The 13,539-nt window shown below is 47.0% G+C and overlaps 1 protein-coding gene across 1 annotated transcript; it reads left to right on the forward strand.

The window, feature by feature from the left end:
* The first annotated feature begins 1,677 nt into the window (after nucleotides 1-1,677).
* LOC137321348 (uncharacterized) lies at nucleotides 1,678-13,239 on the forward strand. Its single transcript, XM_067983734.1, has 2 exons — nucleotides 1,678-1,743; nucleotides 11,701-13,239. The coding sequence occupies exon 2, from the start codon at nucleotides 11,708-11,710 to the stop codon at nucleotides 12,341-12,343; it is 636 nt and encodes a 211-aa protein (XP_067839835.1). The 5' UTR covers nucleotides 1,678-1,743; nucleotides 11,701-11,707; the 3' UTR covers nucleotides 12,344-13,239.
* Nucleotides 13,240-13,539: the final 300 nt, after the last annotated feature.

Raw genomic sequence — 13,539 nt, forward strand, 5'->3', positions numbered from 1 at the left:
GACACTTATTTTAAATCTTTGACCTCTGGTTACCGACCCACTTGCCAGTGGAAACAGTTTCTCCCAACTTGCTCTATCAAAACCCTTCATAATTTTGAATACCTCTATTAGGTCCCCCTTAGCCTTCTCTGCTCTAAGGAGAACAATCCCAGCTTCTCCAATCTCTCCACATAACTGAAGTCCCTCATCCCTGGTATCATCCTGGTAAACCTCCTCTTCACCCTCTCCAAGGCCTTGACATCCTTCCTAAAGTGTGATGCCCAGAATTGGACACAATAAACGAGCTGAGGCCTAACCAGTGATTTATAAAGGTTTAGCAAAACTTCCTTCACTTTGTATTCAATGCCCCTATTTATAAAGCCAAGTATCCCATACACTTTCTTAACCGCCGTATCAACTTGCCCTGCCACCTTCAAAGATTTGTGAATATACACCCCCAGGTCCCTCTGTTCTTGCATCCTCCTCAAAATAGTACCATTTAGATTATACTGCCTTTCCATTTGTTCCTCCTAAAATGCATCACTTCACACTTATCCGCATTAAATTGCATCTGCCATGGGTCTGCCCATTTCACCAGTTTGTCCATGTCCTCCTGAAGTCTGCTACTATCCTGCTCACTATTTACTACGTTGCCAAGTTTTGTACCATCCGCAAACTTCGAAATTGTACTCCCTATACCCAAGTCCAGGTCATTTATATACAACAAGAAAAGCAATGGTCCTAATACCCACCCCTGGGAAACCCCACTGCATTCTTCTCTCCAGTCAGAAATACATCCGTTCACCTCTACTCTCTGCCCCCTATCCCTCAGCCAATTATGTACCCAAGTTACCACGGTCCCTTTAATCCCATGAGCTTCTATTTTCTGAATGAGTCTGTAATGCGGTACTTTATCAAATGCCTCTTGAAAGTCCATATATACAACATCTACTGCACTACCTTCATCAACCCTCTCTGATACTTCATTCAAGAACTCAATCAGGTTAGTCGGACAAGATTTGCTTTTTACAAATCTGTGCTGGCTGTCCCTTATTAACCCATACTTCTCCAAGTGAGAATTAATTTTGTCCTTGACAATTATCTCTAGTAGTTTTCCCACCACTGATGTTAGACTGATTGGACTGTAGTTACCAGGTTTATTGCTCTCCCCTTTATTGAATCGGGGTGTAATATTTGCAATTCTCCAGTCCTCTGGCACCACTCCCATATCCAAGGAGGATTGAAAGATTGTGGTCAGAGCTTCTGCTATCTCCATCCTTGATTCCCTTAGCAACCTACAATGCATCCTATTTAGACCAGCTGACTTGTTAACTTTGAGTGATGCCAACCAAGTAGCACCTCCTTTCTATCTATTTTCATCCTATCCAGTATCTCTACTCCGTCCTCCTTTACTGCGACATTAACTTCATCCTCTTCTTTTGTATAGACAGATGCAAAGTACTCATTCAGTACCTCAGGAATGTCAGCAGTAAGGACCCTTGTCATGTTAGGCAGGGTTTCCTAAATGCCCATGACTAAACCCCAAACCCTGGTTCTCACTTGATAGACAGCGGCTCCTCACGCCCGTTTTGAACACCAGGGTCTGAAGAATCTATTGATTCTTTCTAACCAATCATGTATGGTAATGAAGGTTACACCTCACTTCCCATATCAACCACATGACTCTTGAGGACCAATGGAATGAACAACAGAGGCCTGCAGTGGAGAATGCATTCATTTGAAAACTGAAGAAGACCCTGAAAGGTAGAGAATCTATCTATTCCTCCGGCCTTTTGAATTTTGTGGGGGTGAAATTTGTCATGGGCAGTTGGTGCAAAACAGGAATGAGCGATGTCAATGGAAAAGAGAACGGGGCGGAGTGTGAACGGGCTGTTAATTCACTATCGCTCACTTCGGGCAGAGTGTGAAACGGGCTGTTAATTAACGATCATTCACTTTGGGCAGAGTGTGAAACGGGCTGTTAATTCACTATCGCTCACTTCGGGCAGAGTGTGAAACAGGCTGTTAATTCACTATTGTTCACTTTGGGCAGAGTGTGAAACGGGCTGTTTAATTAACGATCATTCACTTTGGGCGGAGTGTGAAACGGGCTGTTAATTCACTATCGCTCACTTCGGGCAGAGTGTGAAACGGGCTGTTAATTCACTATCGCTCACTTCGGGCAGAGTGTGAAACGGGCTGTTTAATTAACGATCATTCACTTTGGGCAGAGTGTGAAACGGGCTGTTAATTCACTATCGCTCACTTCGGGCAGAGTGTGAAACGGGCTGTTAATTCACTATCGCTCACTTCGGGCAGAGTGTGAAACGGGCTGTTAATTCACTATCGCTAACTTTGGGCAGAGTGTGAAACGGGCTGTTAATTAACGATCATTCACTTTGGGCAGAGTGTGAAACGGGCTGTTAATTCACTATCGCTCACTTCGGGCAGAGTGTGAAACAGGCTGTTAATTCACTATTGTTCACTTTGGGCAGAGTGTGAAACGGGCTGTTTAATTAACGATCATTCACTTTGGGCAGAGTGTGAAACGGGCTGTTAATTAACGATCATTCACTTTGGGCAGAGTGTGAAACGGGCTGTTAATTCACTATCGCTCACTACGGGCAAAGTGTGAAACAGGCTGTTAATTCACTATCGCCCACTTTGGGCAGATTGTGAAACGGGCTGTTAATTAACGATCATTCACTTTGGGCAGAGTGTGAAACGGGCTGTTAATTCACTATCGCTCACTTCGGGCAGAGTGTGAAACAGGCTGTTAATTCACTATTGTTCACTTTGGGCAGAGTGTGAAACGGGCTGTTTAATTAACGATCATTCACTTTGGGCGGAGTGTGAAACGGGCTGTTAATTCACTATCGCTCACTTCGGGCAGAGTGTGAAACGGGCTGTTAATTCACTATTGTTCACTTTGGGCAGAGTGTGAAACGGGCTGTTTAATTAACGATCATTCACTTTGGGCGGAGTGTGAAACGGGCTGTTAATTCACTATCGCTCACTTCGGGCAGAGTGTGAAACGGGCTGTTAATTCACTATCGCTCACTTCGGGCAGAGTGTGAAACGGGCTGTTAATTAACGATCATTCACTTTGGGCAGAGTGTGAAACGGGCTGTTAATTAACGATCATTCACTTTGGGCAGAGTGTGAAACGGGCTGTTAATTCACTATCGCTCACTTCGGGCAGAGTGTGAAACGGGCTGTTAATTCACTATCGCTCACTTCGGGCAGAGTGTGAAACGGGCTGTTAATTCACTATCGCTAACTTTGGGCAGAGTGTGAAACGGGCTGTTAATTAACGATCATTCACTTTGGGCAGAGTGTGAAACGGGCTGTTAATTCACTATCGCTCACTTCGGGCAGAGTGTGAAACAGGCTGTTAATTCACTATTGTTCACTTTGGGCAGAGTGTGAAACGGGCTGTTTAATTAACGATCATTCACTTTGGGCGGAGTGTGAAACGGGCTGTTAATTCACTATCGCTCACTTCGGGCAGAGTGTGAAACGGGCTGTTAATTCACTATCGCTCACTTCGGGCAGAGTGTGAAACGGGCTGTTAATTAACGATCATTCACTTTGGGCAGAGTGTGAAACGGGCTGTTAATTAACGATCATTCACTTTGGGCAGAGTGTGAAACGGGCTGTTAATTCACTATCGCTCACTACGGGCAAAGTGTGAAACAGGCTGTTAATTCACTATCGCCCACTTTGGGCAGAGTGTGAAACGGGCTGTTAATTAACGATCATTCACTTTGGGCAGAGTGTGAAACGGGCTGTTAATTCACTATCGCTCACTTCGGGCAGAGTGTGAAACAGGCTGTTAATTCACTATTGTTCACTTTGGGCAGAGTGTGAAACGGGCTGTTTAATTAACGATCATTCACTTTGGGCGGAGTGTGAAACGGGCTGTTAATTCACTATCGCTCACTTCGGGCAGAGTGTGAAACGGGCTGTTAATTCACTATCGCTAACTTTGGGCGGAGTGTGAAACGGGCTGTTAATTCACTATCGCTCACTTCGGGCAGAGTGTGAAACGGGCTGTTAATTCACTATCGCTCACTACGGGCAAAGTGTCAAACGGGCTGTTAATTCACTATCGCTAACTTTGGGCGGGGTGTCAAACAGGCTGTTAATTCACTATCGCTCACTACGGGCAAAGTGTCAAACAGGCTGTTAATTCACTATCGCCCACTTTGGGCAGATTGTGAAACGGGCTGTTAATTAACGATCATTCACTTTGGGCAGAGTGTGAAACGGGCTGTTAATTCACTATCGCTCACTTCGGGCAGAGTGTGAAACAGGCTGTTAATTCACTATTGTTCACTTTGGGCAGAGTGTGAAATGGGCTGTTTAATTAACGATCATTCACTTTGGACAGAGTGTGAAACGGGCTGTTAATTCACTATCGCTCACTTCGGGCAGAGTGTGAAACAGGCTGTTAATTCACTATTGTTCACTTTGGGCAGAGTGTGAAACGGGCTGTTTAATTAACGATCATTCACTTTGGGCGGAGTGTGAAATGGGCTGTTAATTCACTATCGCCCACTTTGGGCAGATTGTGAAATGGGCTGTTAATTCACTATCGCCCACTTTGGGCAGATTGTGAAATGGGCTGTTAATTCACTATCGCCCACTTTGGGCAGATTGTGAAACGGGCTGTTAATTAACGATCATTCACTTTGGGCAGAGTGTGAAACGGGCTGTTAATTCACTATCACTCACTTGCTGTACTGCCCAAGATGGATTTCACCCGTGTATCACTACGCGATATCAAGTAATGGCTGAGTGCACTGGATACAGCAACGGCTATGGGCCCCGACAACATCCCCTGTAGTGCTGAAGACTTGTGCTCCAGAACTAGCTGCGCCTCTAGCCAAGCTGTTCCAGTACAGCTACAACACTGGCATCCACCCAACAATGTGGAAAATTGCCCAGGTATGTCCTGTCCACAAGAAGCAGGTCAAGTCCAATCCGGCCAATTACCGCCCCATCAGTCTACTCTCAATCATCAGCAAAGTGATGGAAGGTGTCGTCGACAGTGCTATCAAGCAGCACTTACTCACCAATAACCTGCTCATCGATGCTCAGTTTCGGTTCCGCCAGGACCACTCGGCTCCAGACCTCATTACAGCCTTGGTCCAAACATGGACAAAAGAGTTGAATTCCAGAGGTGAGGTGAGAGTAACTGCCCTTAACATCAAGGCAGCATTTGACCGAGTGTGGCACCAAGGAGCCCTAGTAAAATTGAAGTCAGTGGGAATCACGGGGAAAACTCTCCAGTGGCTGGAGTCATACCTAGCACAAAGGAAGATGGTAGTGGTTGTTGGAGGCCAATCATCTCAGCCCCAGGACATTGCTGCAAGAGTTCCTCCGGGCAGTGTCCTAGGCCCAACCATCTTCAGCTGCTTCATCAATGACCTTCCCTCCATCATAAGGTCAGAAATGGGGATGTTGGCTGATGATTGCACAGTGTTCAGTTCCATTCGCAACCCCTCAGATAATGAAGAAGTCCGAGCCCGCATGCAGCAAGACCTGGACAACATCCAGGCTTGGGCTGATAAGTGGCAAGTAACATTCGCGCCAGACAAATGCCAGGCAATGACCATCTCCAACAAGAGATAGTCTAACCACCTCCCCTTGACATTCAACGGCATTACCTTCGCTGAATCCCCCACCATCAACATCCTGGGGGTCACCATTGACCAGAAACTTAACCGGACCAGGCACATAAATACTGTGGCTGGGTATTCTGCGGCGAGTGACTCACCTCCTGACTCCCCAAAGCCTTTCCACCATCTACAAGGCACAAGTTAGGAGTGTGATGGAATATTCTCCACTTGCCTGGATGAGTGCAGCTCCAACAACACTCAAGAAGCTCGACACCATCCAGGACAAAGCAGCCCGCTTGATTGGCGCCCCATCCACCACCCTAAACATTCACTCCCTTCACCACCGGCGCACTGTGGCTGCAGTGTGCACCATCCACAGGATGCACTGCAGCAACTCGCCAGGGCTTCTTCGACAGCACCTCCCAAATCCACGACCTCTACCACCCAGTAGGGCAAGAGCAGCAGGCACATGGGAATACCACCACCGGCACGTTCCCCTCCAAGTCACACACCATTCCGACTTGGAAATATATCGCCGTTCCTTCATTGTCGCTGGGTCAAAATCCTGGAACTCCCTACCTAACAGCACTGTGGGAAAATCTTCACCACACGAACTGCAGCGGTTCAAGAAGGCGGCTCACCACCACCTTCTCAAGGGCAATTAGGGATGGGCAATAAATGCTGGCTTTGCCAGCAACGTCCACATCCCATAAACGAATAATAAAAAAAAAAATTCTGTATTCGGTGAACATTGTACCTCATCGTGTGAGTAGAAAGTGCATTCACTATTAATAGTTTGTAACACTCCGTCACTTCCTTGCTCTCTCATTTTGTTGCTGTGAATGATTTCGCAGTCTCGCCATGTCCAATTTGATCCCATAATTCAGCGAGATTGTGAACAAGGAGACTGGCCCATTTAGCTTCTTGCTTTACCCAGAATCTCTGAATCAATGCCACAACTGATCATTTCAGGCTGGACTTTAGGCTTCTGGTTGGTGCTGCTCGCCCATTACAATCCTGGCCTATATACTCATTTAAAACGCTTTCTGCTGATCTTGAACCCCTGAAGAAGCAGAATTGGAGTACCAAGGTGCGTAAACGAACACGTGATCATGCAGCGCTAGCATTGCTTTCTGGCTTCAGGTCTGCCATTGGAGAAGCGCCTGCCCACTAAGGGTTGCAGGAGTGTAAATCAACTCCCTGCTTCCTAATGACGTCGCTCAGCAGGACTTTTGTAACCTCTGCTAGTTTAGGCACCAAATGGAGGCCTCTCTTGAGTAAAACAGGTGTCCTTTGTTGCCTGGTGCAGTGAATAGTGGAGGCTGATACTGGGACCTGTAACTGCGTGTGATTTTTTATGAGTTTTAGATTTTGGTTAGTGATTACTTTTTTTCCTGCTATTGTTGAGGGCTGCTCTGTGGTCTTGAGTATGCAGCTGTAACATCTTGATTTTAAAGGAGCACTCCTCATTTCTCCTGACTCTCCCACCGAAAGCTGCCTGAATGTCATCCAAGTATGGTTTTCCCCTTTGGAATTTCCCTCCTTGGTTGCCATTGAGGCGAGGAGGATCAGATTTAGAGGGAGAGGGTAGGGGTGAAACTGTAGAGGAGGGCACTGCATCCCAGTTGCCTGAACCCCTCCCACTCTCGAGTTAGAGAGGCAGAAGTCTCAGACACCTCACAGAAGAGCAATATTTGAAGAGACTAGGTTCCACAAGGAACCATTGAGGGTATTTGTAGACCACTCAATATGGATCTAAGATCAATCACAGGAGACCCGACTGCCCTCTCAGTTAAAGTAAAGGTCACAGTCACCCTCAACTTTGATGCTATCATGCTGCAAATGCAGACATCAGTAATGTGTTCAAATCAGCAGCACAAAGTTGTATAAAGGATGTAACATACACTATTCAAAAGAACATCAAATTATATAAAGATGTCAATGGACTTAGATTCACAGCAGAAACTACATGATGCCTGGCTTTCTCAGAGTGCAGGGTGCCATCAACGAAGCCCCTATTGCTATAACGGTCCCTTCCATTGGTGTGACCATAGATAGTTAGGAGGGACATTAAGTAGTGTAGATGGGAGCAGGGACAGAGACAGATTCAGTGAGTGTGCAAAACTATGGCAAATGGAGTTCACTATGGGCACGTGTGAGGTCATCCACTTTGGACCCAAGAAAGATAAATCAGAGTATTTTATAAATGGTGAGAAACTAGGAACTGTAGAGGAGCAAAGAGATTTGGGAGTCTAAGTACACAAAAAAACTACAACTTGCATTTATATAGTGCCTTTAATCAGTAAAATGTCCTAAGGTGCTTCGCAGGAACAATTATCAAACAAAATTTGACACTGAGCCACATAATGAGATATTAGGACAGGTGTCCAAAAACTTGATCAAAGAGGTAGGTTTTATGGAGTTTCTTAAAGGAGGAGAGAGAGTTAGGAAGGCAGAGAGGTTTAGGGAGGGAATTCCAGAGCTTAGGGCCTAGGCAGCTAAAGGTACGGCCACCAATGGTGGAACTATGAAAATCGGGGATGCGCAGGAAGCAAGAATTGGAGAAGCGCAGAGATCTCGGAGGGTTGTAGGGCTGGAGGAGGTTACAGAGATAGGGAGGGGTGAGGCCATGGAGGGATTTGAAAACAAGAATGAAAATTTTTTAAGATCGAGGCATTGCCGGACCAGGAGCCAATGTAGGTCAGTGAGCACAGGGGTGATGGATGAACGGGACTTGGTGCGAGTTAGGACTATTAATTGTATCCATGTGATTTATATCAATTAGTGTTAATTGTATTCAATGGTGGGCATCAATTGGGGACTCGCGTATCCATTTATAGGAGGGAGCTTATCTAAGGGGTGCACAATGTATAAGGGGGATCTCTGAGAATAAAGGCTTGGAAGCAACTGAAGACTAGGCTGAAATAGTCTAACCAGCACCACCTGTCTATCTGATGTTTTACAAGGATATGGGCAGCAGAGTTTTGGATGAGCTGAAGTTTATGGAGGGTGGAAGATGGGAGGCCGTCTAGGAGAGCGTTGGAATAGTCCAGTCTAGAGGTAACAAAGGCATGGATGGGGGTTTCAGCAGCAGATAAGCTGAGGCAGGGGCAGACACGGGTGATGTTACAGAGGGGGAAGCAGGTGGTCTTGGTGACGGAGAGGATATGGGATCGGAAGCCCAGCTCAGGGTCAAATAGGACGCCAAGGTTGCCAACAGTTCGTTCAGCCTCAGACAGCGGCCAGTGAGGAGATGGAGTTGGTGGCCTAGGGGACGGAATTTGTGGTGGGGACCGAAGACAATGGCTACAGTCTTCCAAATATTTAATTGGAGGCAATTTCTGCTCATTCCATAGGACAAGCAGCATGAGAAATCAGAGGTAGTGGTGAGGTAGAGCTGGATGTTGTTCGCATACATGCGGAATCTGATGTTATGTTTTCTGATGATGTCACTGAGGGGCGGCATGTAGATGAGAAATAGGAGGGGGTCGTGGATAGATCCTTGGGGGATTCCAGCGATAACAGTCATTAAAAGCTAATAAACAGGTACAAAAGGAATCAAAATGGCTAATGGAATGTTGGCCTTTATCTCAAGGGGGCTGGAATAGAAAGCGGGGGGAATTATGCTTCAAATGTACAGAGCCTTGGTCAGAACCCATCTGGAGTATTTCGTTCAGTGTTGGGAACCGCAATTCAGGAAAGATATATTGGCCTTGGAAAGGGTGCAATGCAAATTCACCAGAATAATATCGGGGCTTAGAGGGTTAAATTATGAGGCTAGGTTGCATAAACTTGGCTTGTATTCCCTTGAGTTTAGAAGATCAAGGGCTGATCTGATCGAGGTAGTTAAAACATTGAAAGGATTTGATAGGGTAGATGCAGAGGAACTGTTTCCTCTGGTGAGGGAATCAAGAACAAGGGGACATAATCTTAAATTTGGAGCGAGGCCATTCAAGAGCAAAATCAGGAAGCACTTTTTCACAAAAAGGGTAGTGGAAATCTGGAACTCTCTGCCCCAAAATGCTGTGGATGTTGGGACAGATGGAATTCTCAAGACTGGGATAGATAGAGTTTTGTTAGGTAAGGGTATCAAGGCATATGGAGCAAAGGCACTCGCCTTTGGAGTTGAGGTGCAGATTGGCCACGATCTAACTGAATAGCGGAGCAGGTTCAAGGGGCTGAATGGCCTACTCCTGTTACTAATGTTCCTAAAGAAGAGATTCCACTCCCTTAACATTCTATTTGTCTGTGGCCACCAGCCCTGAATTAAGCCCAGTACCCAGAGAGCTCCCATGATGCTTTTGTTCTAAGCCAGTCTTTTGTACTAAGCCAGCCATATTTCTGGGTCTTGGCTATACATCTGGCTGGCTCTTGGAGGACCAAGGGTACGCTCTCTAGTTGCAGCTAATGACCCCTGTGCGTTTTCCAAGGGGCAACCCTTAGAAGAGCTACAATAAAGCTCTTTCATTGACCGGAGTTAGAATCGTGCACACCATAGGGAATCTGAAATCACACTCCAGGGGGGTAATTTTAACCCCAAGAATGGGTGGGTTGGGGGCAGATGAGCAGTAAAATTATTGATTTTTGGAGCGGGACCGCATCCTGGCTCCAACGCACCCACTTGCGTGCACAACAGAAACCTGGAAGTCCCGTCCCAACTTAAAGGGGCAATGTACCTCATTGCTGTAGTTGAGGCACTTCATTTTTTGTGTATTAGAAATGTAAAATGAATTTAACCTTACCTGTCCGGGTTTCCCATCACTTCTGAGTCACATCAGGCAAAAGCAGGTGAAAGGGCTGGATCTATGAGGTGAGTGAGGGCCTTTATTGCGCTGCTTATGGGTCCAGAGGAGCAAGAGTGCTTCACCCAGGCCCAACAAGCTCACCTGGCCGACAGGACCCCTGCGATCATCCCCCAATGGTGGACCCACCCCACCTCGATGGTGGAACCCTCCGAAGATGGACCTCTCCCCAATGGCCAAGATCCCTCCATGCCTCCGATTCCTCCCAATCTCTGATCTGCTGGGGATGTCCTCCGATCTGCTGGTGACATGATCATCGCCAAGCCCGTGATGTCCTCCACGCATCGCCGCCCTTCCCCCGCCCGACTGCCAGGCGCAAAATCCAGAAGTAAAATTTATTGCCCTCATTCTCGCGACCAGCCAACTTTACTTCTGGGTTTCGTGTCCAAATACCTTCCCCACCGCCCCCCCACCCCCCCGCACCCCAACTCCGTTTCCTTCCGGCCTCCATGTAAAAATCATTACCCAGGTGCCTGGATCATTCAAGAGAAGCCTTGCAATTTTTCCTTTCTATGTCTCCAAATTAGCTTTGTGTGCTTCATAATCAGGCTTATAATAAGAGGAATAGACATATAGGAGCACCTGCCAGGTGAGGGAGTCCAGGGAGCTGATGAAGCTGATAGTAATCAGGAAGATGACCAACGTCCACCAAAGCTATTAGAAACAATCTAATCAGGGATCATTTTAACTGGACAAGAAGCATTATATGTAATAAATTCAATGTGTTACATTACAAAAATTCCTCAGTGCGGTTGAAATTGAATGTACACCTGAGCAGATGAGAACCCTCATCTACATGTTCCAGTGCTCCACCAGCCTACCTAGAGATGATTATCCAATCACAGGCAGACATTGGAACGATTTAAGTCTTTATGTATAATGCTGCATTATTTGGTCCAGATAAATCTATCACAGCCCTACTGCCAATGTCCACCAGGTGCTGTCCGCTGTGCATTAAATGTCAATCCTGGCTCCTACTCTCGTGCATCTTCTGGCTTATGAGGAGTGAGAGAGCTGGCTGGCTGCTCTTTGTGCCAAGGTTCTCATTGAACTCCAGACCTGCAGAGAAACTGCTTCCGGCTGCTGCTCCCAGCTGAGCCCTGCGGAATTTTTGCTTCTTAAGGAATTTTCTGCATGGACAGAGGGAAGCTCACAGGTATCGTACTGTGCAGAGACAGTAGTGTCACCATTGCCTTGGGTACCTGCCCTCTGGCTCCAGGCACTGCATCCACTGGACCACTAAATTGAGGAATGACATATGTAATGACTATAATGTTCTTTACCCAAACACACAGAATAGCCATGGGGACCAAATTCGTACCCCAATACGCCAACATTTTCATGCACAAGTTCGAGCACGACTTCTTCACTGCACAGGACCTCCAACCAACGCTATACACCAGATACATCGACGACATTTTCTTCCTATGGATCCACGGCGAAGAATCAATGAAGAGACTACACGATAACATCAACAAGTTCCATCCCACCATCAAGCTCACCATGAACTACTCCTCAGAATCGGTTTCTTTCTTGGACACACGAATCTCCATCAAAGACGGGCACCTCAGCACCTCACTCTACCGCACGCCCACGGACAACCTCACGATGCTCCACTTTTCCAGCTTCCACCCTAACCACGTCAAAGAGGCCATCCCCTATGGACAGGCCCTGCGAATACACAAGATCTGCTCAGACAAGGAGGAACGCGATGGACACCTACAGACGCTGAAAGACGGCCTCGTAAGAACGGGATATGACGCTCGACTCGTCAATCGACAGTTCCGACGGGCCACAGTGAAAAATCGCATAGATCTCCTCAGAAGACTAACACTGGACGCAACCAACAGAGTACCCTTCGTCATCCAGTACTTCCCCGGAGCGGAGAAACTACGCCCTGTTCTCCGCAGCCTTCAACATGTCATCGATGATGACTAACACCTCGCGAAGGCCATCCCCACGCCTCCGCTACTCGCCTTCAAACAGCGACCCAACCTCAAACAGACCATCGTTCGCAGCAAATTACCCAGCTTTCAGGAGAACAGTGTCCACGACACCACACAACCCTGCCACGGCAACCTCTTCAAGACATGCCAGATCATCGACACAGATACCACCATCACACGAAAGGACACCACTCACCAGGTACATGGTTCATACTCCTGTGACTTGGCCAACGTTGTCTACCTCATACGTTGCAGGAAAGGATGCCCCAGAGCATGGTACATTGGCGAGACCATGCAGACACTGCGACAACGGATGAACGGACACCGCGCAACAATCGCCAGACAGGAGGGTTCCCTCCCAGTCGGGGAACACTTCAGCAGTCAAGGACATTCAGCCACCGATCTTCGGGTAAGCATTCTCCAAGGCGGCCTTCGAGACACACGACAACGCAAAATTGTCGAGCAGAGATTGATAGCCAAGTTCTGCACCCATGAGGACGGTCTCAACCGGGATCTTGGGTTCATGTCACGCTACACGTAACCCCACCAGCGGAAAAAAGTTATGTTTTTAATACAATGGGTCATTCTCTCTCTTTCTCTTCCTTTCGGATGTTTCTCTCTCTCTCTCTCTCTCTCTCTCTCTCTCTCTCTCTCTGTGTCTGTCTGTCTGTCTTTTGTTCTGGCCGTTTGTATATTCGGTGGTCCTGTATGTAACATCTCTCTGTCTGAACACTTTGATTGCCTTGACAACGGGCATTTGGAAAGTTTATCTGTAATCACCAGCTATTGTTCTCTGACTATAAATGCGGTAACATTCAAGGAATCCCACACTTCACCTGACGAAGGAGAAAGCCTCCGAAAGCTTGTGATTTTCAAATAAAACTGTTGGACTATGACCTGGTGTTGTAAGATTCCTTACATATGTAATGACACAAGAGATATTAGCCAAGCCACAGCCTAGCACTCTTTCAATTTGGTCTCCAATGGATGTAAGACCCCTGGAGATAGCCCTCCCCACCTGGTTACCCAAGGCTGCCAATGTAGAGGTATAGGATATCAGGCAGCAACCCATGCCTGCCCCAGCACCTTCTCTCTCCCTCCATATTAACTCTCCTACCCATATTCACGGACATTTCCTTAACTTTACTATCTAGGAACATACATACATAGGAACAGGAGGAGGCCATT

Source organism: Heptranchias perlo, chromosome 5 (assembly GCF_035084215.1).
Source record: "Heptranchias perlo isolate sHepPer1 chromosome 5, sHepPer1.hap1, whole genome shotgun sequence".
Lineage (NCBI taxonomy): Eukaryota > Metazoa > Chordata > Chondrichthyes > Hexanchiformes > Hexanchidae > Heptranchias > Heptranchias perlo.

Bases quoted from the DNA above. Each gene is read 5' to 3' on its own strand.
- LOC137321348 (XM_067983734.1), top strand. From the start codon at position 11,708: ATGGGGACCAAATTCGTACCCCAATACGCCAACATTTTCATGCACAAG.